General features: G+C 40.2%; 1 protein-coding gene across 1 annotated transcript in view; it reads right to left on the bottom strand.

The window, feature by feature from the left end:
• The window catches only part of STK26 (serine/threonine kinase 26), a 29871-nt gene extending 5221 nt beyond the window's left edge, over positions 1 to 24650 (bottom strand). Inside the window, exons 1-7 of the mRNA XM_036402096.2 lie at positions 24618 to 24650; positions 23700 to 24096; positions 23473 to 23594; positions 8460 to 8690; positions 4141 to 4197; positions 2393 to 2501; positions 2144 to 2301 (exon numbers count right to left, since the gene is read on the bottom strand). Of these exons, the coding sequence (XP_036257989.2) occupies positions 2144 to 2301; positions 2393 to 2501; positions 4141 to 4197; positions 8460 to 8690; positions 23473 to 23594; positions 23700 to 24096; positions 24618 to 24650 (1107 nt within the window). The remainder of the gene's footprint in view (positions 1 to 2143; positions 2302 to 2392; positions 2502 to 4140; positions 4198 to 8459; positions 8691 to 23472; positions 23595 to 23699; positions 24097 to 24617) is intronic.
• Positions 24651 to 25229: the final 579 nt, after the last annotated feature.

The raw sequence follows: 25229 nt of genomic DNA, 5'->3' as shown, positions 1-25229 counted from the left end.
TGTTAATGAGAAATTGCCACAAATTTCCTATGTCTAATTCAGAGTTTGTTTAGGTATCCAACCTTGTTTGACAGCTCACTCTAAATGAACAAGGCAGAAAGCTGAATCAAATCCAGCAGGGCATCACTTAATTTCTTTCCTAACAGACTGCTTGATGAATTTAGCTGGAGAATTATTGACAACTAGTTAGACTTGAAACACCAAGTTCACAGTGTAAGTCACAGCAGAATAATTAAGTACTATTTATTTTAGCTAAAAGCATCATTATAAACTAATTCTGCCTTTGTATCAAAACACAGTATGATATTTTGATATCATATATAAAATACTAGTATTCTAAATTTTTTTCCTGATTTTGATTTCTTTTCCCAAGTGAAATATATTATTACTTGCATCTTTTCAGATAAGCTATAATAGCTACTTAGATCACTAAAGGTACTTCTCATTAAAAAAGTGTTTGGCAGTAATCAACTACACTTGGCCCAGAATCATAAACCAAAACTGCCCATAGAGTAAACAAGGATTACAATTTGCATCTCTCCAATATTCCTTTTTGCTCACAAGACCTAAAATAGCTGTACTTTATAGCAAAGAATTAAACTAACTCACTATTTATTACTGAAATACCATAACCAACAATTGTGTATTGGAGCAAAATTATTTTTAAGAGGAGATGGGGCTTACAAATTTCTGGAACCACTAAAATGTATGAATTTCTAGTTTACTTTCCAGCCTTTTGGAGCAGAGAGAGAATAAAGATTAAAATTCAGTCCAGATACCAAAAGAGTCATCAGTATTAGTCTAGAAACTGAAGTGTATCCTATCCAAATCCTTCATCTCTCCTACCAAAGGCTTGTATCTTCTGTGCTCTCCCACCAGCCTACTGGCATGGAAGAAAAGGGGAAGACATTGCTCTTGCAAGACACTGAGGAGATATGGAAGGCAAAAGATTAGGTTGCTGGGGAAATGTAAATGAAGGGGTGCTAAAGCTGATCTACACACAGGGCAAGCAGAAGAAGAATTATTTCCAATCTGACTGACCAAGACACATTTTTAAAGCAGGGTAGAGAGCTTTTCCTAAGTGCCCTAGGGAACACATTACAGTGGGACCACTGAAACCCTAAACTTTTTTATCAGCAAGAACCCTTGTGACAAGTACACAAATTCCTTCAAGTCTGACTGATCCTGGGAAAGTCTCCTGGAGTGTGAATGCTTTCAGGACACTCCAGATACCCACCAGATTTTTTTAAAATAAATGCACATCATGTAAGTATAGTTTCATGTCTACTGTTTGAGAAAAAGCAGTAAGAAAGTATTACTATACACATACCAAGGTTTTTATTCTCCTGATGCTATTTTAAGGTTTTGTCTACAGAGTGTGGAAGTCCAATGCCAGACTGAAACATGCTGCTCTTTCACCAAGCACACTCTAGGACATCCTGTGGTTTTACACAGAGAAGAGGGGACTGTTCCCTTCTTATTGTAATTTCTAGCACCTATGTTTTCTGAGAGCTGAGAACTGAAGAACTCTGCTTTTCTACTGCTAGTTCACACAGGGAAACTCTCCTTTGCAATAAGTCATCCATCAAGAGCTCTCATGACACAGAAAGGCACAAGGTACCACAATGCTACTCAACCACAGCCACCAAGTTACTTTTTACCTTCTCAAGACCTGTGCTAAAATTTTCAGTATTACATGGATCCTCAGAAATACCATTTGAGAAATTATACCCAGATCTATATGTACAGAAATGTGAGAAGAAATTAACACTTTGGCCACCATCTTGGCTTTAAATGAACTGCCATGTTCTGGTGGCATTTTACCTTGTGAGTACTTTATTACTGTTTGAATTAATTGCAAAACATTGAACTGAAACCAAATCAACCAACCACCCCGCATTCAGGGAGTTGCTCTGAAAGAGACATGACATCACCATTTTACTTGGTGACTTTGTACCTGAGTACAATGACAGGTAACTACTGTATAAAACCAATTAAATCCTACTTTTAATTTTATTATTTGAAACCCTGTAATTTCAAATCTACTTTTTTTTTCCTCCCCATACTGATAGAGCTAAAAGCAAAAAAATCAAAACAAATGCTGTTGGATAACCAGATTTAAAAAAATAAAACTTCTACTTACTTTTGAATCATATGCTGACTGCTGAATAACTTCAGGGGCCATCCAAAACGGGGTTCCAACAAAAGTATTTCTCTTAATTTGTGTGTCTGTTAGCTGCCCAGCAACTCCAAAATCAGCAAGCTTAACATCACCTTGTTCTGATAACAAGACATTGGCAGCTGCCAAGGGGAAATAACATAATAACTAATTAGAATATTGTTTTATTTTTTTAAAAGGCATTAACAAAGTAACATTTGAAATGTTGCACACCTTTTATATCCCTGTGAATTTTCTTCTCTGAGTGTAGGTAGTCAAGACCTTTCAAGATTTCCTTTAGCATAGTAGCAATCTGGAACTCATCAAACGGGCCAGCACGCAGCTTCAAAAAAAGACACATTAAAATAATTTGAGTCTTGTATCTAATTTTTGCCTTGCTTTGATTCAATTAAATCTTAAACCTGAAACATTTTTCAAAATTAGAGAACTAACAAAATTAATGCAATATTCAATGCAATATGTCAGTATTCTAATTGAACTAGGTGCCACTGGAATGATCACCTTCACATCTCTACTGCAATACACAGAAAATGCTCTTACTCCTCAAACACACTCTGTCTGTGCTCCCCTCAGCACACAAAGCACAAGAAAAGCAACAACTGACTCTCCACAAAGTTGTATTTCCCTACAAGCAGCAAACTGAATTTTGCAATTTAGATTAAGTAAATTAAGAAAACCAGTTCATTTCAAAATAGCTTTATCTGTTGATTGTGGGTTTTTTATTTAATGATGCAGTTTTCACTTGTCCCAGTATTTTTGATTCCATGCTTGCTTGTGTATCAGGAACATAACATGCTACTATAAAGCTGCTAATGTATTAAGTGTAAACATTGCACATTAAAAAGCTATGCAAATAAAACAAAAAAAATTAAAGTGAGCAATCAAAAAAATACCAACAACACAGCACCAAAACAGTGAACACCATGAGATTATGGTAAGGCAAAGCGAGGCAAAACTGAAATTTTATTCTTCCCAAATTTTATTCCTCTACAGGTTCAGCAATTTAAATTGGCACTAGTAATAGCTATTTCCCTGTTTCTGACACTCCACAGAATACAATCAATTACTCAAAAGTTTTAGAGTATCTCACAGCCCCTTCCTCAAAAGGGCCAAGTTCTAGAGCTACAAACCACCACAAGCTACACCTAATTACTATGCTTTTGAGGAGTTAATGTGATGTAATTTGATAAAGAAGTTTAAATAGATTTGTGAAGTCAAGCAAATACTTCAACTCTCACAAACAGGACTCCTGTTAGTGAAAACATAATTATTACCATTCTGTAATAGTGAAGACACTGTATTTTCCCTTCAGAATCACACAAAGACTGAGCTATATTATCTTACAGGAAAGGGTGGGTCTGTAGCATTGCAGCTGAGGCAGAGCTGCCCTGAAACCATGGGGAAACCACATTGACACTCAGTGGACTGTGCTTGAGCACTCTCCAGGCTGCACCCTCCATGAATGCCACACTATCTGAAGTAAAAGGCACTTTCATGCTTAACTGAAAATACCTGAACATGGAAAACCCAACATCTTTTAACCAGTTCAAATTAACTGTCTGTGGACACACTGCTCATTCATTCCTAAGACCCAAACCTAAAGGAAACATTTTTTACTGAACTGTAATGAATTCTACTTGGAGGAGGTGGGAAGTGATGGATAGAGGACCCCAAACCTCCAGCAAACATACAGCAAGAAAAGGACTCTCAAACTAAAAAACCCTGAGAACTGAAAACAAATGGATGCTTCCTAATGCTTACAGCAAAAGAGCAATACAGAAAAATTAAAACAATTCAATGTGACAGGACTACCATTCAAATTCACACTTTTTAGACCATTAGCACATAGCAGTGATGTAATATCAGCTGCCTCCAGGTACTTATTTTTATAAAGTGATATAAACCCACAATGAAATAGAGTTCACTGATACTTATAATGCAAAAATAAATCATATACTTACAAGATCCAAAGCTGACCCTCCACCTAAGTATTCCATTATTATCCATAGTTTTGTGCCCTGTAAAGGAAGGCATGAGTTGTCAAAAGTCCAAGGCTGCCATAAAAAATTTTTACATATATATTTCAACAGACTACCAGCACACTCTTAGGAAAAAGTAAATAGAGAGTTGTTAATCACCTAATTGTATGCAATTACTTCTTGTAGAATGATCACACACCTCCAGTGAAGTCTAATATATTAATTATTAAGTTTGTCTTCTGTATTTAAAAAAGCAATGAAAAAACACCATCACTACTAGCCAATTTCTGCTAAATAGTGTCTAAAATTATTTCACTTAAAGGAACAGAACTTAGAGGGGAAAAAAGTGATTAGGCAGTCGTTAAAGTTTTAATTAAATACAAATAATTGTTTAAAATGGACCTTGAGAATATGTGAGTTTCTGCACTTCCTCTGTGGAGATGTCTCAGCCTCTAGAACTGACAAATTATTCTAACACTGATTTCTAGGTACTGACTTTGTCCTTGGCTTGTTACTGCAAAAGGTGGCTGGGGTTCATAGAAACAAAACTGGAAGCACTTAGCAAATCTACAGACTAATTCTTGCCAGAGTCCCCTCAAGGGACAAAACTCAAATATGAATCTATGTGATACTAGTCGAGAAAATTTTGTGAATAAATATATTTATTTAAAATAAAACCCAGTTATTAAAAATACTCAACTGAACCACAGCTGGTGAAGTATCACACACACTGTATAAGTGTCCAGCAAATATTTACCAGTGCTAGTTTCTCATTACAGAGCACAAGCTTAGGGCAGGAGTACTCTTTAATGCCTCTTGCATTCTCCATTGTATACTTTCCCACCCTATGGCCTGCCCAGGGATGGAAATCTAAAGAAAACTCAGCAGGCAAATAAAGGTGCAGTTTCTGAAAGCACCACATCCAATCATCCTAACAAAGTGTGCTCTATTAGATTTATACTAAATTTAAAAACCACACCATTTATGAGAGTCTATTCCAATATTATGATCTCAGCAGGGAAGGGCTGGCTAATTTTAGCAGTTTTTATAAAGCCCAACTTTGTCAGCTCAGAAGACCTGCAAGGAACTCCTGTTCAAGGCAAACATTGTGGTTACCAGACATGTTTGGAGAATTTGACTATTACTTGAAAACAGTACAGGGTGAAAATGAGTAAGTACTGGTTCTCAAACAATGTCTCAAAGAAATTGCTACTATCCACTGTACTCGGGTGTGGGTATTTTCTAGCCAGGCATGAACAACCTTTTTCCTGGCTATTTTCTGTCAGTCAAGTATAAATAGACAGGGCAGAACAACCAGTATCTTTAGATTGTCTCAAAGCTTTGCTGCACAAAGTGCTGCACAATTCTGATGGAAGTCTCTGGATGTCACTGTAGGGTTTCTCCATATTTAAATCTGAAAAGCTGAGAATAATTTCAGGTTTGTTTCAATTGCAAAAGAAAAGAGCAAGTTCAGGTGGCTGTAATAGTTAAAAGGCTAGAGACTGAAAACCTTGGTCTAAATGGCACAAATAAGGAAAACAGTCATGGAATTCCAGTCATCAAGAGATTTATCTCTATGGTACTGCTGGAAAGTCCAGCTGAAGCACTTCATTGAAGTATCCAGGAATAAACATATGGGACCATTATGAATGTGAACTTCACGCTACTTGTATCCACTGCAAACTGCATCTGATCTCTGCAGTGTAGGACTTGGCTTTGTAAGAAATGTCTTATTTTTCAGAATTTAACCTCAGTATTCTTTAACCTTTAATTATACAGTCATTTGGTACACAACTGTAGCCATTTCATTGTTTCAAAGAGATATTTACAGTGTACAAAGAAATTAAATCCTGAATGAAGTACTACACACTTTAACAATTAGGCTGACAGCCACTCTCAAAGAAATAGCTAATAAAAAGTTCCCAGCTAGATCAATTAAGTAAAACAAGCAAACAAAAAGCAGACAGACACAAAGCTCAAAATACCTGCTATTACTAAAATGAAAAGGCAGAATAAAAGATCCTTTGCACACTGACCAAAGCCAATACCCTCTTTCCCCTGAGGTGTCTCAAGCTGAAAGATCTTGAACTAGCAACCAGGGATTAATCTAGTCTAAGAACAATTTAGATAGAAGATACTATTTAAAAAGTGGCTTTATTTATTTTTAATTACAGAATTAAAGATATTTATTTATTTGTGGACATTTTTATTCATTTACTTGGGAAATAGCTAGCAGCAGAATTACCTATCATGCTACTCTGGGATGCAAAACATTCCTGTGAACAATTTTTTACTTTTTGTTGTTGTTGTTTTGTTGGGTTTTTTCTTCCAAGAGGAATTTCTTAAAGGAATGAGAAACTAACCAAAATTCCACAAACACCTCCCCAAACTCCATGCACAGAAATCTTCCTTCCCCAAAAACTTTCCAAGTGTGAAAAGTAAACAAGAGATCAGCATTAATCTTTCAGAATGTATCCATTTAGAACAGAAATGGAAAGAACTCACAGAGTGGTTAGGAGAGTACTGCTGCATTAACATAATCCTACATTTGCCAAGAATTTTTTAAATTAAAAAAAACCTAAGCAGAATAGCTGCATAGCACTGATAGAATAGCTAGACTTTACTTTCCACACCTATATTGCTGTAAATAATGATAAGACTATTTTCTTTCCCTATCCAATCCATTATTTATAAAGCTTTTTCCACCCCCCACCTCTGCAAAAACAAAGAACAAACAAAATAAATCCACACCCAATCAAAGTTTAATTCCTCCATTCATAGCTGCTGAAATCACTGTTCAGTTCTGAGATTTCACAAAACACTTTTCCCAGCAGAAACACTGACAAGTAAGAACACTTTCCATGACTTACTTTGACCTGTTTGTACTTCAGGGCAAACAACTGGGCTTTTACAGCACAAAGCTGAAATGATGGATATGCAGGAGAATAGAATTTAGGACTTAGCTCATCACAGAAAATAAAGGACTGTAAAAAAGACTGATCGTGTCTGGATCTGCAGCACCATTTGTGCACTGCTCCAGGGGAACCTTACTTGAGCTGAACTCAAAGTTATCTTGAGATGAACCTGCTTGTTCTAATATGCTGTGATGGTAGAAAGTAAATCCTACTTCTCAGACATTTATTACTTATTCACAAACACAACAAAAATCCCACCAATTGAGCCAAGTAAAGAGAAGCGAAAATGGGTTATCAATGGCAATTTGTATGTGTAGTTAGGTGTGAGGAAGTCACAGTAAACAGCAAAGCCCCTACAGCTGTCTTATATTAGCCAAAATGAGAAATTAGTATTTGGACTATACTAAATATACTGGAAATATTGGAAAAATAACTTGCCCACTTAGTATTAAAATATAAAAGAGTGAATACTTTTGTAATTTAAATGGAAAAAAGCAAAATCTACAAAGAATATTACTAAAATTCTGCAAATACTTTTATGTATCACTGAAAGACAGCACAAGTGTGAGACAGAGAACACTGATCAGAAATCTGTCTCTGAAATGTACAAAACCCCACTACACCTTGAGAAAGCAGAAATGCTGAGAGGGAGACCAAGCACCAAAAAACAGAACCAACTAGAAAAACCTCCCAAAGTGAAACAAACAAACCAAAACCAACAAAAAACCCAAACACAAGCAAATGACTCCTCCAGATACTTAATATACTTTAAACTATCACTAAAACTTTAGCTTTCATTAAATGTTTTCAAGGATTTTTTAAAAGTCACTTAAAATATGTCAGCAGTGCAAAACATTTAAGCAGTACTTAAGGTGAAAAGTTTTACTCAAGATTTTGGTTTTCTGTAGGTTTTCATTTTTGTTGTTTGTTAAATTATGCCTTAGATAACACTTCACACAGTGGTTACATAATTCTGCTGATGTCAGTGTTACTTTGTCTCAGGCCTACTAAGCTGCATAACTGCCAACACATTTTACATGATGCAGGGTTTCTTTCCACACCAGGAATAGCTTTTCCTTCTGTAACCATGAAGGTGTATTTCTTTTGCTCAGAAAGACCACAAAATTGTCCTAGGGATTGTGGAAGGAGGAGAGAAAACCAAGGCCCAAAAGCAATGGCAAAAAGAATCCTTTATCAACTGTGTTCATTCTTTAGCCACTTTGTGCAAATCCCAGGCCCAAGCAGCAGCAAAAAGAGAAAAATGAAGTGAAAAACTCTGTTCAAAGAAAAATAAAAATCTACTAAAATGCCAAGTTGTCACAATAAATCTTCCTTAATTTTAGGTAATTTTTGTAGCAGCATTCTTTGTGCAATATTATACATTACCTTTAAATATGATCCATAGTATTTTGTTACATAAGGACTATCACACTGACTTAAAACAGTTATCTCTTGCTGTATATCTTCTATTTCATCTTCTGCTTCCTCAAGGTCTATGATTTTTATGGCAACCACTTGCTGTGTCCGATTATCAATTCCTTTGAAGACCTCACCAAAGGAGCCCTTCCCAATGCGTTCCAATTTTGTGAAGAGTTCTTCTGGGTCTGCTCTGTGGTTCTAGAAAAAGAAAAAAAAAAGGAAAAAAAGACACATGAGTTGCCTAATTTACTTCCAAGTTATTAGCCCTCATTACTCCCCAAGAAGCACACCATCCAGATTTATCATCACCAGAAGGGTTGCATCAGGTAAATTTATTTCCTACTCACTAACTTCCAATTCAGCTATTAGTTACAGAACATACATTATGCAATTCTGTCAAAGGTAAGTGAGCCTTACCAGGGAGGGAGTCAGGTACAAACCTCATTTCACCTCCTCACATAACCACCCCTAAACAGAGCTGTTCTTAACATTAATCCTGTCTGTGCAGGAATTCAGAAGACTGGGGAATGCAATTACTGGCACAGGACCACCACCAACATCACCCAGGCAGAAAAGGTTGGGCTTCCCATCTGGCCAAGAGCCTGGGGCAGGCACAGCTCCCTGTCATGGAACACAGTGAGAGGTGCCCAGGACAGGATGGCACAACTGCCAGAGCCCGAGATCAGGTGAGACCAGGTGTCTTTGGGGCAGTTAAAAGGGCTGACAGAAAGATGAGCCAAAGGGACAGAGGTGTTCAGCAAGGAATGAGAAGCTGTCATGGAGTGCTGGACCCGTGGCACTGCTCAGAACTGGCTGGTATCACCACACATGCCTTACAGAGGGGAGCAGAGCACTGCTGAGGACACTGCTGGTTTGGAATCTCTGCTGAATAACTACTCTTAAAATCACCAGACTGGTTATTATAAAAATATTTTACATTTCTTTGTAGTCAAGTAGATTTTTTTAGTAGACAAGTAAGTAAATTTCTTAATAGACAAGTAGTCGGGAGGGCAGCAAAAAGGAAGCAAATTCTCATTTTCCCTTCAAGATAAAGCATGCCATGTAGCTTAGAGAACCTTGCATATCCCAACATCAGAGCACTGGCTTTTGAAGGACATGGATGACACACTCCACAGTTTAACACCACAGAACTTGAGATCAGAGTACAAAAGTTTGCAGAGAAATGTTTTGAAGAGGTCAGACAGACACACCAAAAGAACAGAACAGCCCATGCTTTGCAGAGCAACAGAATTAAACACCTTACTGCTATCAGAACTGGGCAACTGAGTGCACGAATCAGTGTTGAATAAAGAAACATCCCTGCCTGAAAAAAGCCCTCTAATTCAGTAAATTTTGAAAATATGGAAGAAATGCTTTGCTCTGCATCTCTCTCACATTCCAAAAGTCAGAACCAGCAAAAGAAGTGGCAGGTTTGGCAAAAGCAGATATTTAACCTAAAGCACAGATTACCCTACACAACCAAATACTCAAGTATCAACATGAAACTCCAGAAAATAACTTTACATTGGTGTTCTTGCAAATTCCTGAGAAAATCTTTACTGGCAAAAAAAAAAAGCACGTTAAGTACTTTAATCTAGTCCAAAAGGGACAGTCCCATTTTCTTACATCTGGGCCCTTACTACTGCTTCTTCCCTTTGATCAGAACCAGAATTTATCCCACAATATGGTGAAATGAATCAGGAAACAGATTTAGCTAAGAGTTAACCATATGATTTTCCAGGTTTATTTTCAGCTGAATCAGTTCACTGCTCATATATACCAAGCTGTTATTTCTGTTATCACAAGAGGAGGGAACATGAATTAGTTCAGCAGATTCATACTGATCTGATGGGAGGTAAGATTTTGCAAAAAGACAAGACACACACTGCTGCTCCTGAGCAGCACATTACAACTGTGGAATGAGGAATTTCCCTTTTGTCTATAATGAGCTCATTGCTACTCTACTCCATTAAAAACAATTCTTAGAAATAGTTAAACAAAAAAATTCTATTTTCTTCTGTTGATAGAGACAGTGAAAGACCTAAAAGATGAACAAATACACAATCAAAGCAAATAAAAAGAAAAAAAAAAAAGAAGAACCTATTTGGTTTGAAACCTGGAAGAACTAATTTTGTTATACTGGGAAAGAAAATGACTGAAGCCTTCAGGTGCTCATAAAGCTTTTAGTTAAAATGGTCACAGAAGAGCAGTAAATCCTGAGACTGTCCAAAGACAGACACATTGCTGTGCACTGCTGCACCAGCTCCTGAATAAAACCAAGAATAAAACCATTTTTTTTTAAAACATCTGAATTTAAAATCTATTTTCTGGTGTGCTCTAAAAAATGATTGTAGGGACAGGCATGGCAAAAGCAGCAGTGACTGCCACCCAGCCTTTCCCTGCTGCCAGGTAAGATGCCAAAGTGTCCTCTAGACAGGAATAATTTCTCAACTGCATTAGTTACAATATGGAATAATTAACTGATAGTTCTCAATTTACAATAAACAAAGACACACACTTCCAAGAAACAGGAAAGATGACTGGAAAAACTTTTTGTTGATGCTTAAATACTCATCTTCACAAAACCTAGCTTCAATTTAAGACAGACTTGGAATCTGGGATTTCAGGAGTCATTCATACTAATTTGAAATTAAACCTGCTAAGCACTTCCAGTCAGATAAAAGAAAAGCAATTTAATAAAAGACATGCTCAGCTAATCCAGCCCTTCATAAATGTCTGACCACCTCAAAGGGCAACACTTGGATTTTGCTGGGGGAAAAACCTTAAGCAGAAAACTCCTCTGGGCTCCTCAGTAGAAAAGCACATCATTCCATCCTATACACCTACTTAACCACCATCAACAGAACAAACCAGGCCTACAAATTCCCTCCCCCAAGCTACTTCAGGTGAATCAGAGCTTTAAAGGCTATTTTATCTTCCAACAACTCTGATGCCATTATGTGTGAGTGCTGGAGTACAGGGAGATCAGTCATGGCTGGACTTCCCAGTGCTGCAGAACTCCATGTACGTATCCCTGCGAGGAGGAGGTGGAACAGAGGGGCATCAGAGGAGAACAAACTGTGCAGGACTACTTGAGGAAACAGTCACATCTTTCTATTCTCAGAAAATCCTCTCACAGCAAGCAAAGTCAGCTTTACAGCTTCTGTTACTCACCGAGGCTGACAAGGGACTGTAGGATACTCCAGGATAAGGACAAATATTTCCGACCAGCTACAGCTAATATTGAGATAATGTCCTTTGGAAAGACTTCAAACTTGTAACACTACATAACTTAAAACATGGCCTGAGAACAAAGACTGCATTTTGAAACAGATTTGCTTTTACCATTCTTAATTTCCTTGTCTTTAAGCCTACTGTTCTACAGGAATGTTTTTCTGTAACTAATGAAAACAAAACAAAACTTTAAAAGACTGCTCCATAAACAAATGTATAGAAAAGGATGGAGATATATTTTATATAAATAGAAGTGTATATGTGTGTATACACATCCTCAATACATAACCAGTAAATTTCTGCAACACAGCTGCCAGCCAAACTTCTAATATGGTAGAAATTAAGATTTTTAACACTATTTACACTCCTGAGCAAAACCACCCATTGTTTTCTTTGTTGTTTCGCAGATTTTTCACTGAAATGGAAAAAACTTGGAAAGATGCCTGCATGAATAACCAGTATTCTTTTTTTAAAATATATACTGGTTTCCATGGGAAGCCAGGTCTGTTGGGCAGCAGATGGTAACAACACAATAGACACTACATGGACTCCATCATCACCTCTCCCAAGATAATACCTATAAGTGGACAAATCAGGCAGGGAATGTCTTGCTCTTTCCCTCCCTAAGCCCAGACAAAAGCAACAGCAAGTCTGACAAGCACAGGCACATCCCCATGCCAGCTCCAGTCCCGCTGGTGTGACTAAGAGCAGCAGAGCAGCAGCATGAGCGTGACAACACAAGCCCTCCCTGCACCCTCTGCACCGTTTCCAAGTGCACCATTCCACTAGCCCAGCTCAGCACACAGCCCGGGGCCTTCAGGAAATCTCTCCTCCTCTCTTATTCAACCTTATGCCATCACTGGATGGGTTTATACACATCTGTATGTGCACACAAAGTCACACAATCTGGCTCCTAAAGGACCTCAGGACGTCATCCAGCCTGACCAACTGCTCAGAAGCCCCAAATAAAAAACACTATAGCATCATTTTTGCCAGCATACTTTTTTTTTAACATAATTTTTGCCAGTTGTTGTGTCAAGCATTCTGCCAATCTGGCTTATATAACCTCTTTCCTTTGATTCAAATTAACACATGTTTCTGAAGCAATGTCCTGGCTGTGTTCTGCTACAAGACTGACTTGCTGACTCACCTTTTCACCTCTGACCCTGTCATGTTATCTGTTCTTCAAATTCTGAATTTTTCCTTTAAAACAAGCTTAAAACATACTGAATATGTAACTTCCAAGATTATAGAGAAAGCTAATGACAAAGACCAAACTACAAGAAACAGTATGTCAGGCTGTGTCTGGATCTGTAGTACAGGGCAGCTCTTTTACAGAAGCAGGTCTTCTGAAAACACTCATTGATGAATTTCATTCAAAGGTACTGAACACAATTGAATAAAAAAAACAAAACTTCAAAGAATCTCAGACAGAGACTGAACTAATGCCTTGACTTTAACAAAATCAAGCACCCAACATCCTCTAGGATTCCTAAGGCAACAATTATAACAGTCCTGTGAGATTTCTTCTAAGTAGTCTGTCAGTGTGAGAACATATATCCTCTTGTTTTAGCAGTATTTCTAAAACCTGACCAAGAAATGCTGCTACACTACGGGGATTTTCAAGCATCTCCCAGGCTTTATGTGGAACAGAAGTTCCCTTAGAATTGCAACACTGCTACAGAGCAGCTCACCTACATTACCCAAATATGCATTGAATAAAAATATAATAATTAGTTCAGAGGATTTTATAAAAGGTTGGTAAGAGAAGCCCAGAGCGTTTACTCATGTTTTTAAGCACCCACTAATATAGCAGCCTAACAGATCCTAGTATCTTTGGAAGGCATCAGAATTACCTGTGTTTAAAAGACTGTAATTTCAAGCAATTCCATTTGCAGGCATTTACCTGTTCTCAGATAATAAAGTACCTCTAAAATTTTATTCTGTTCAGACCCCCCCCCCCAAAAAAAAAATTAAGAGGAAGTAAGATTGACAAACCTGATAGGCTACAGTACTTCTTAAGATAATGTGTTAATCAACAGATACCCTTCTTTATCTCTTGCCATACACTATCTGCATGTGATTTCAGATATTTTTTATATAGATATATATACACACACTAATTATACCCCATGCATATTAAAACATGTAACAATATTTATTCACATAAATTATATATTTTTTCATATTTTACTTGCATAAGGAAGTTACTCACAGAAACTGTGCCATAGGCATGTGTATGTGTGTATACATAAAAATTTAAATAGTTTGAAGTTAATGAAGGCACAGGTGCAGATCCATTATTACTTAAAAAGAATAAGAAAAATGAACCTGCTGACATTCAAGACAAGGGTAGAACCTGTAGACATCTCTTTTTCTTCATCTTGAACATATACACACTTTTTTCAGCTATTTTGGCATGTAAATAAACTCTGATGTTGCCCTGCAGTCCTGTTTAAGACTAAGATATCGGAATTTGATTATATTTACTGGAACTGTATGATACATATGCAGAGAATATTACTTTAACAACAAAACAATCTGATTTTATCAAATTTTTACCTTATCTACAAGTTTTTCTACTCAGTGAGTAATAAAAACTAGATCTGGGTTTTGCTGTCCTTAAATGGGACCTGACCTGAGTTACACCCTTTATGAAACATCTCTCTTATCTGACAAGGCCAAGCCTCATTGCCATTTTTAGTGAGAACCCAGGGAACTTCATATAAAAGTAAAAACAGCAAGAAAAAACACTTGTGGTTTTATTTCCATCAAGTTAGCCATAAGGTGAGCTATTTGAGAATTTCTGTGACTATCAAAACTCTAAAATCAATATTCAAATCCACCTATTGTCAGATTTTGAAGGAAAGAATTACCTTCATATTCAAACCACCTCTGACCCGTGGCAGATGCGAGCTGTCAATTGTACGTTATGCTGGAAATGGAAACCACTGAACTCACTTCCTCTATTCTTAGCTTTTCTTTCACACACCATAAAGCAGCTTAGGAAAAAGCAAAAATAAGCACAAAAAAAGACTAATACCATATGTTGCAAAGATTAGCTCTTTGACACAAGGCAATTTAAATAATTTACACCAATTACTTATAAAGAGCACTCTGCATGGAGGAAAGGAAACAAAGAGAAATTTCCCATGAAAGTGAGTTTCTCTATAACTGATATCCTCCACATCCTACAGTTCAAATGGAGTCCCAGTTGGCTTCTATTCTATGTATCAATACCTTTTAACTACCTAGTGTATTTTTTAAATGTCCTCAAACCACTACATACAGCTGCATAATCTCCAATCTGTTCACATCTCTGAGGAGCACAGCCTATTAGAGAAATTAAGGCGGGGGAACACACAAATTACATGATTGAGTCTTTACTACAATTTGAAAAAAATGTGAGTGGCTGAATGCTTTCTAGCTAGAAGCATGGACTTCCTGAAATGGAGAAAGAAATCAGTTCAAGACATCAATAGGTTCTGATGTCCCAGTGTATCAACTTACTGTTCTGCGTTTATTAAGAGTTCAACAAACTGATATTTCACAAGTTTCATCTTCTCTGTTGAACAGTGCAGGACAAGTGACTGCTGAATGAGTAACTTACCCACCTCAATGAACTAACCTGAATCAGAAGTCAGAACATAAAGGATTATTGCAATTTCTCCTTGCTTAAGAACACTTCCAACCTCTCCATTTTAAGAACTGCTTTGAAAAACGTACTCTGCAGAGAGACTTCAAAGGCCACATCTAACAGGAATATGGAAAAATAGCCATTTATGGGCTGCAGCCTACTTTTAGCAGTGTGCCTTTCCTTTCAGCACCAGCCTGCTTATCAGTACACAAACAATTTTTTTTTGCCACACCCATTTAAAGGAATAACCGTGTCAGAACTCTGCCAGCAATAACCTATATCACTACAGCATTTCAACCATTTTCCTAATATTTAAATACAGCTAAGTGGCAACTGTTACATAAATTTGACAGGCCTTCTCACTCTAGAAGCCATTTTAGCATTTCCTGTGTAACTTAGGACTTGATACACAGGCCTTCCTCCTGTAAGTAACATTAGAATTATACTACAAGCCAGCTAGAATACAAATAACAACAAAATCCAGGTTTTTAACTTGGCAATTCATAAATTAGAAAGTAGTAGAAAGACCTGAAGTATGACACACATTAGTACTGTTGCTAAATCTCTCCACTGAAGAAGTCATTACTTATTTTCAGGCCAAACAAAATTAAAGTGAGGCACAAACATGCTAGTTGAAAAAGGATGGCTCCAAACCACAGTGTGGGTGGGTTAAAGAGCAGGTCACAAGTTTAGTTACCACAGATAAGGCTCCAGGCATAGTGACTGCCTGCAATGCACCCCAAGTGGGACCCCATACTTAGAGGGTATCACTACTCCTCTAATTTGGGGAGGGACCATTTGGAGAAAGGAAGGCAAACAGCAGTCTATCAGACTCCTACAGCTTCTGTTCTCTCCCCTAAGGCTGGAGGACCACAACCTTGAAAGCTGTACTTTCTTCTTGAACATTGGCCCTTGATCATATCGATGATACCGGACCTGAAGCTACAAAAAGCACACAAGGAAAAACCAGAAATACAACTCCAAAACGAGCTGCAAAGAAAGAAACCTCTGCTGCCAGAACCAACCTGCCCGTTTCAGGAAACTCCTTTTTCAATTACTTTGCAGCTCATTCATAGCATGGCAAAGCATCTCATTACATAAAAGGCAAGGGAAAGGGGGAAGGGAGGAAAAGAAACACCCTGGAGAAAAAAAAAAAGAATCAGATTCTTCTTGCCAACTAGGCTAGAATAAAGCTGTGCAGGAATGTAAAAATGTTCTTGCTATGACCAGCTGCCAGATGACACCTTCCTAGGTGAGAGATCAACAGCAAGAACATTTTGCTCCCCTCATAATTCTCTATGTTTTTAACTGATCTACATCAGTAGAAATTCAATCTTTTTACTCAGTGTTTTACATTTAGGCATGCTACAACACTCATGGTCGCTTCAAGCTGTACACTGTTTTTATTATTCTGCATTCAGCTCCCAACACAGAAGGCTCCACTGATACACAACTCAACATCTAGCAAAGCATAGACACCCTCTGATCCTCCCCCAGTCAACATTATTCAGATATTCAGAACATATAACAGTACCCAGTTGAGAGGAAAGCCTGCAAAAGATGGGGGAGCAGGAGGAAACAGGAAAAAACCCTCCATTCTCCAGGACTGAACACATGGTTCTTGAATTCTGGTTCATGTAAACAGTGAAGCCACTCTGGGCTCTCAGACTCTCCCTTCCAAGGCTCAAAGTGTGAAACCTGCAGATTTCTGCACATTTCTCATTCCTTTTTTTCCTTCACTGATGCACAGAGAATTTATGCAGAACCATGACAGACCTTGTCAGAAAGCTTTTTCATATATTCTGCTTCAATCAAGACCATTCAAATCCAGATTTCGGCAACACAAACTTGGATAGACACTTCCAAAAACTTCAGATTTTTGCAATTCTTCAAAGTTTTCTCTATGAAGAAGGAACTAAGTTTGAGCCATGCTCTCTCCTGAGCTATGGACCTAATCAATACAGCCCATCTCTGCAAAAACAGATGCACAAAATATGATGAAGAATGAGACCAGCAAGCTACTGCTACCTAGTCAGTACCTGTATTAATAGTTTCTCTGATTCAGTTGTTTTTGCCAAATCTCTTTGGCTAGCAATCCTGTGGCAGAGGAGATTTCAGTGACTATCACCAGGTGGGCACCCTTCCCAGGAGATTTAAGCTTCTCCTTCAGAGCTAAGGAGTGTGCTCAGTGATCCTCACCTAATCAGCAGAACAGACATGTTCCAGAAGAACTGCAAGAAGTTTAAATTTCAAGAACAAATGACAGTTCTTTAAATAAATGCTGGTGAGGCAGAATTAGGAAGGAATTTTCTTTCCAATTATTGTAAGAAAGAAATAGCAGGATTTGGAACAGTGACTCCTGACGCAATAGATACCTCACCAACTATTTCTTTGAAGACACCATACAAGCAGACTCTACAGCATGACAAAAAATATTTATCACAGAAGCATTTCAAAACCAACTTTGTACCATTCATCTCCAACCTCATCTTCCCAAAACACATTTCTGAATGCTATTGTCAATTATTAAATTCAGTCCCTAAGAATAAATAAAAGGCACAACAACAGTGTCTTATAATTTTCCAAATTTCACTACTTCTAAATCTGAAGACTGTCACTAAAGAGAAAACAAGTGATACTTTTACTACTGGTTTTAAAATTCAGCCTTTCACTTCTATAGATGACTGAAAGCTGAGGCTACTACTCTTGTCTATCTTCACCAACACATTTCACAGGTATCATAAGACAAATGCTGCAGCAGAGGCACACTCAGTGATATATACACCTCCTGGTGTACCACTGAGTTTCTATATAGAAAGAAACATTCCTCACCTCAAAATATGTACCTAAATAAAAAATTGCAATATATTACTGAACTATTGCTGGCTATACATTCCCCTTTTGGAGAAAAAGGAGAAAAGCAAGACAAAGCTTTCATAAGGACTTGTAAAGCTGAGACACTGGAGTTCAAAAACAGCCAGTGCAAATATATTCAATGTTAAAATCAGAATAAAATAGCAATTATATCCTTTTAAAAGTTAGAACTCTATTTTCAGATGTAATGTTTTTACCTTTGGGGGAATATTATTCTCTGCCCAAAACTGACAGTGTATGATGGTACAGAACAGAGATTTAGGTGAGCTGGTTTATGTGCTCTCTGCAGCTTCAGCTGATTTGTCTCTGAATTCCAAGCCAAGGCACTCAATGTGTCTATAAAACTGTAAATATGCACAGAAAATACTACTACAGGACTGGAATTTTTCTTTTAACCTTGACAAAAACATCTGAATTCCAGGTGATTATAGCTGCACAGCTCCCATGTACTGAATACTTTTCAGAGCTCTCTCCACTCTCCTCCTTTGACATCAGTAAGCCATTACAGGGATGACTGAGCCATACTTTTCTTGCCACCAGAGTACCTTACCACAAGGCCATAAGAGGGAAGAACCAAGTTCAGCTAATACAGCCTGAGCTGATTCAGGAATCTACTATTGGATACAATAGAGCTTGTAGACCCTGCACAACCAGGAAAGGAACAACTGCAGTGCTGAATTCCACAAATATTTTGTGCTTCAAGCAGAAAAGAGGCTTGTTCTCCATAAGGCTTAAAACACTGTCTTCCTGCAGTCTACCTGCACCACAGCTCAAAGTCCCAATCAAAGAACTGAAACTGGAAAAAACAACACAATCCACATCAACTTATTCATAAGACATCAGTTTTCTAGGCACTGTGGAAGTCTCCTGGTGTCCAACAAGTGCTAGACTTTCCAGTTTCCCTTAAGACACATTTCTAAATCGTAAAAGTTTAAAGCCTTTTCAAATTTGCTGTAGAAGCATCTGGATACAGCTCAGTTCCTAGGAGGAATAAATTAAAAGAACTTTGAATGCACCTTTCTTTGAAGGTTTAAGTTTCTCCAACATGCACTTTCTAAACATTTAAGTATTTTACAATAACAGACTGGTTACTCTTAACAGAAGCCATATTCTTTTAACCTCAGTGCATAAGGTTTACTAGAAATCTGACACACTTCCAGACTACCTTTAGGTACCACACATTTCTAGATGTGCACAAAGTTAAGAGAAAATGTGGGGTTTTTTTCTAGGGCTATGAAAAAGAGCACTTACAAAATTAAACACTACCTCTCATCTTTCTCTACTCACCCAACCAGGCATTAAATGATCTGCCCTGAGCAGCCTGCAGGGAGGGGCTCTCCAGCTGCTCTCAGGCCCTTCAGTGAGCAGCTCTGTTAACTGGCAGCACAGAGAGCAAAGCTCACCTTGACATCCAAGATTTCATTTAATCAAGCAACCCTTCAATTGTGAATCAGAGTACACTGCCTGACAGGTCACATGCTCCTGGCTGCTACACTTTTAGAGCAAGTGAGGTTCTTTATTGCAAGATAGCCTGAATGCCAACAAAAACAGATGGAGAGCAGCTCTAAACAACCTTTCTGGCTGTGCTCAAAACTACTGTCATACAGCATCGGCAGATATCAACAAAGTCATGAAAAAGGAAAAAGAAAGTGTTTAGGTGAGTGGGATAGCAGAGATAATGGGATATAAAGCCCCTAACCAAGTCAGTTCCAAAGACACACATACTAACAAAAAATATAAATGAGAATAATCAACATTTCCATCAGTTAATAAATTAATATTTCACAGACTTGAAGTTTTGCATGACAAATTAGAATAGGAAAAGGGTAAGTTTATACATTAAAACTCCACCAGCTAAAAAAGACATTTATTACTGAGCGATGCTCCAGCAAATTTACAGACCACTTTAGAAAATGTAAATGCTGACATATTGAGAAGTAGCCTCCCTGTCCACCTTAGAAAAGTTGTTACTCAATTGCAAGTGAACAGTTTCCAACCTCTTTTATTTGTAAAGGGTTTTGGAGCATTGTGTGAGATGCAGCCAAGAACATAAGTTCATCAGAAACACACCAATCTCAAATGACATCCTTGAAATGTTCTGATCACTTGAAACAAACAACCCTCTAACTGTGTACTCTGTCTGCTGGGCAATACCAGAGCACTTAGGACTAACAATAAGGGGTCCAACACCTTCTTCACTCCAGCTGCTTTCAGCACCTGGGCTGGCAAAGACACAGGCAACATGTCTCCTGCAAGCTGTATCCACAAATGTTCTGTAGGAGTTCAACTGGATTCCTTGAAGACAGTGCTGGTGAACAGGTTTCTCACTGTGAGATCTCAAAGCATTCCAGACTAAGAACTAGTTTGAATATTTTTATCCCAAGGAACAAAGTTACTGTGACATTACTGAATAAAACCTCAAACCTGACAATCAAGCTCACCGCGAACTGTGCTTCCTGTAACCAGGACACCTTAACTGTGCTCACCATCCTTTCCATTTTCCATCTCATCTTGGATTCTGTGTAAAATGCCATAATTTGGGTATCATGTTCAGCTTCAGACCACTCATGTTATACATACACTGAGTACTTGGGTTTTACTGAATGGGTTTAGAAGTTTGGCAGCTGGCTGAGTTAACACTGTACAACTGCATCAAGTGGAGCCTTTCCAAAGGAGCAAGGAAACTGAATGTGTTTAGGAAGTTGTTTGCAGAGGCAAGAATTGTTAGGTATAAAATTTGGTTTTGTTAGGGACACAAGACAGGTTAAACAGAATGTAACCACTACATAAACAAATGGCTCTATAACTACTCATAAGGGCAACAGATAATACCACCTCTGGGTCTGCCATTGCTGCCAGGGGACTAAAGTCAGACTCCAAGTCCACCAAAATAACTCTCTGTGATTTTCTGTAATTTTCCATATTTGAGGTTTTTTTAAAGGGGACGTGACTCTTCATAAGATGAAAAATCTTAAGAGTCAAAAAAGCTTCTGATATACTTTGGTGATAAACTGTCTTAAGCCTTGTTTTTGGAGTACGTGAATTACATAACATGTTTATTTCTGGATTTTTCTTTATACTTTTTGTATAATCAAATGTAAGGGAAAGCATAAGATGACAATAAAGCTGAAAACTTCAGGCTTGTGACATTCTCCGACAAATTCAGTTTCCAACTGTTATGTTCAATAAAATCTTTCCTCAACAGATTACAAAACAAGAGGTTACACTTTCCCACAGTGATAGTTTTAACATAACTATTACATCTTGCATCACAGAGGAACCTGTTTATTCCTTCTTCAATCAATCAATCACTACACATTTCCTTTAACACTGAGCAGAAGCAGGCATGCTTTTACCATCACTTAGATGATCCTGCCTGAACAGTCCAGATAAGTTAAAAAACCCCAAAGGAAACAACTCTTCTACCTCAGGCTGCCATGCAGATGTTGTGTTGGTTTTAGTTTATTTTTAAATTAAAACACTCTGTATTATGACTCTTCTAGAAGAAGGATGAGCAGATTAACATCACACCAAATTCTATTTTTTTTTGTATTCTGAGGGTTTCAGGACTTGTGTAATCATCTTCGTAAAAAAAAAACACCAAGGAAAAAATGTGGTTAAATTCTATGCATCTGGATTTATCTCATAGTGTAAAATATGTTTTTAACATAGTGATATATGTTAAGGGCTGTGAGTAACACTATTAACAATACTAGTGGGGATAAGGATGCTATTAGGACAAAGTTTATTGGTATAGCATGAAAAAACAGAAGCTTAAATAATTTCAAGGTGCTTTTGTGTTGGCAGTTACAGTTGGAAAATAGGACAGCAATACATTAAGCAGATATAAAAATAGGAAATTGACAAACTAGAATGTTGAAACAGAAGTTTCCCAAATAAAAACACACTAGAAAGCCCAGAGGCTGTAATTAAAGAAGACTAAAGCCTTTAAATCTTTTATCACAAAATTTCTTCAGGATGTTCTAATGCAACAGTTATTCTGACACAGTGGAACAAGTAGGCTGAGAAGATGTGGCTTGTATCCTCTTATAGAAACAGAAAGTGAATTACCATAATTTAACAGATTTCAGAAAGCCTAGAAATTATTAGAAAGGGGAAAGGTAAACTAAACCATAGCACTGGTAAACCATAGTAACTGGCAAAAATAGACAAATACTGTTTATACATCAACTCTACACTTTCTAGAAGTCATAAAGTTACCTGACCAAGAGATATATTAACTTTTTGTTCTGAAGCCTTCTGAACTCTCTACTGTATCTCTCACATACACAGAGATGTATCATAAATGTTTCTGTATTATTTGACGTGAAAAAACCTCTGATGTTATACAGGTATGACTACCCCAGAAGTTAAGAGAATACTCAAAACACTGACTGGGCTGCCAGGGTCTGACAAGCAAAAATCAGCACTGAGAGCTGATCTTTACATTGATAAAGATCTCTGGCTAAATTTGTATCAGATTATCCGGTGAAGTAAAAGAGTCATAGGTATTCCACCTTTCCTATGAAAGTCAGTAACATACCAACTTGTTTGTTTTCTACTTAATACTGTTACTAAAATATTTACTTCCTTCTGCACCTTGTTTTCTAAGCAGGTAAGACAAACGTACAAAAACGACACTAGGCCTCATTCCCAGGCGAGGAGAGGTGCAGGTTTCTGACAGACTATGCTCGCCGCTGCTCTGTCCCCACCAGACCTGGCAGATACCACCTTTCCATGAATCCCAGGCTCCTCCGGGAAGCTGCACTACAGGCCCAGCGCCAGGCTGGTGGGGAAGTCCTGCAGCAGGTCGGCCTGCCAGCGCTCCTGGTATGTCATTTACAGCGCACCCACACACCCTGCGATTAACTTCACTTTGCCTTTAATCAGTTTTAGAGGCTCTTACGTGCTCCTGGATGCGGCGCGGCCACCCCTGAACAAAGGGAGGCAAGGAAGGAGGAGAATCTCTTCTCCCCCGCCGGGGTGCAGGTACGCGGCCCCCACAGCCTCCCGTTACCTCGGAGCAGGTTCCCTCCCTGCCTCCCTCGCTCCCCGGCCGGCCCGGCCTCCCCCCAGCCCAACGCGGCCTCCCCGCGGCCCCGCTCCGCTTCGCCCACCCGCGGCCCCCCGCGCCCCGGCGGCGGCTCCGCCCGGTGCGGGCCGCAAGCGCCGCTTCCGGAGCTGGGGCCGGGGCCGGGCCCGTCGCCTCCATTTTGGGCCCGGTGCGGAGCTCACCTGCATGCCGGGCACTTGCACCGCCACGGGCGAGTGGGCCATGGCGGGCTGCGGCGGCCGGGCGGGCGCCGCCCGCTGCTCCCCGATCTCGGCCTCTTTCTCCTGGGCGGCGGCGGCGGGGCCTGGAAGGACAAAGCGGCGGGGAGGCGGCGGCTTCAGCGCGGGCCGCGCTCCCTCCTTCCCTCCCCGCCCTGCCCGCCGGCCCCCGCCCGCCGCCGGCTCCTCACCTCGCGGCCGCGGGGCTGCGCTGCGCGAAGGGCGGGCGGGGGTCGCTAGCGCCGCTGTCCCCTGCCCGCCGGGCTCCCCGCAGCGGCCCTGCCCATGCCCCGCTCCCCGGACCCGGCGCGGGGGCGGCTGCTCGGGGCTCCCCGGGGTGGCGGCTCTCGGCGCGGCCGGGGCTGGCTCAGAGCGCCATGTCGGGCTCCGGCTGCAGGCGGCGGCTGCTGTGCGGCGGCTGCTTCCGTCTCGGCTCCGGCCTCGCGAGGCGGAGCCGCCGCACGGCCCTGGCGTCACGGCGCCCGCCTCCCCGGGCGGGCCGGCACCGGGGCACGGCGGGGCGAGGGAGGGGCCGCGGGGACCCCTCAGCGTCCGCACGCCCCGGGCTGGGGACTGCGGCCGCCCGCGCTGTCACAGAGTGACCAACAAATAGGTTGGACAAGACCTCTGAGGTCATCGAGTCCAACCGATGGCCCAACAGCACTTTGTCAGCCAGGCCATGGCACCGAATGCCACGTTCAGTCTTTCCTTAAACACCTCCAGGAACGGTGACTCCACCACCTCCCCGGGCTGCCTGTTCCAATGTCTAATGACCCTTTCTGTGAAGAAATTCCTCCTAATGTCCAACCCAAACATGTTCTTAAGCCTGTGTCCCCTTGTCCTGTCGTGGTTCCCCGGGAGCAGAGCCCGACCCTGGCCTGGCTACAGCCCCATCGGGGCGTTGTGCAGAGCAGTGAGGTCCTCCCCAAGCGTCCTCTTCTCCGGGCCAAACACCCCCAGATCCCTCAGGAGCTCCCTCAGCAGACTTGTGCTGCTCCAGGGGCTTCACCCACTTCAGTTGCCCTTCTCTGGTCCCGGTCCAGCACCTCAATGTCCTTCCTGAGCTGAGGGGCCCAGAACTGGACACATAACTGAAGGTGCAGCCTCACCAGTGGCAGTGCCGACCCCTCGGGTGCTGCCATGGGGTCCCTCCTGCACAGTCACAGCGCTGCTCCTTGGCCCCACTGTCCCCAAAATCCCATCACCTCTGTACCCCTGGCTCCTGCACCCAAGGGATAGTAACAGGGTACAAATAACTGAGGGAATATTTGATGGGGTTTACTTGCTTTTGTGACAAAAGTGATGTCTTGTCTCAGGGATGCTCCTGGCAGCTGTGGTGGAGGTGGTGAGGGCAGGTCCAGTTGGTCTTCGGAAGTTCAGCTCCCAGTTCAGGGTGGTTGGCTCTTTCTTGGCTCACCAGGGGGGTTCCCCCTTCTTTGGCCAGCTCTCCCCACCCTGCACCGGCTGCTGCAGGGCTGACCCAGCACATACCTCTGTCCTTCACCACCACCTGCTTTCCTGGTGAGGTGGGGTGCCCCAACATTCTACCAGGGCCTGGACAGGGGAAAATAACAGTGTTTTTGAAGTGACTTTTTTCCCATTCATGCATGAGTCACACATCAGTGTGTGTGATTCACGTTCCTACACATGTAAGTTTTGCCAGTTACTGAAGCAAAGCTCAAACTGACACCTTTTATGGCACTGGTCTTCCCCAGCAGCCC

Source organism: Molothrus ater, chromosome 14 (assembly GCF_012460135.2).
Source record: "Molothrus ater isolate BHLD 08-10-18 breed brown headed cowbird chromosome 14, BPBGC_Mater_1.1, whole genome shotgun sequence".
NCBI lineage: Eukaryota > Metazoa > Chordata > Aves > Passeriformes > Icteridae > Molothrus > Molothrus ater.
The sequence above is the reverse complement of the archived record's forward strand: the minus strand, read 5'-3'. Positions and strand labels throughout refer to the sequence as shown.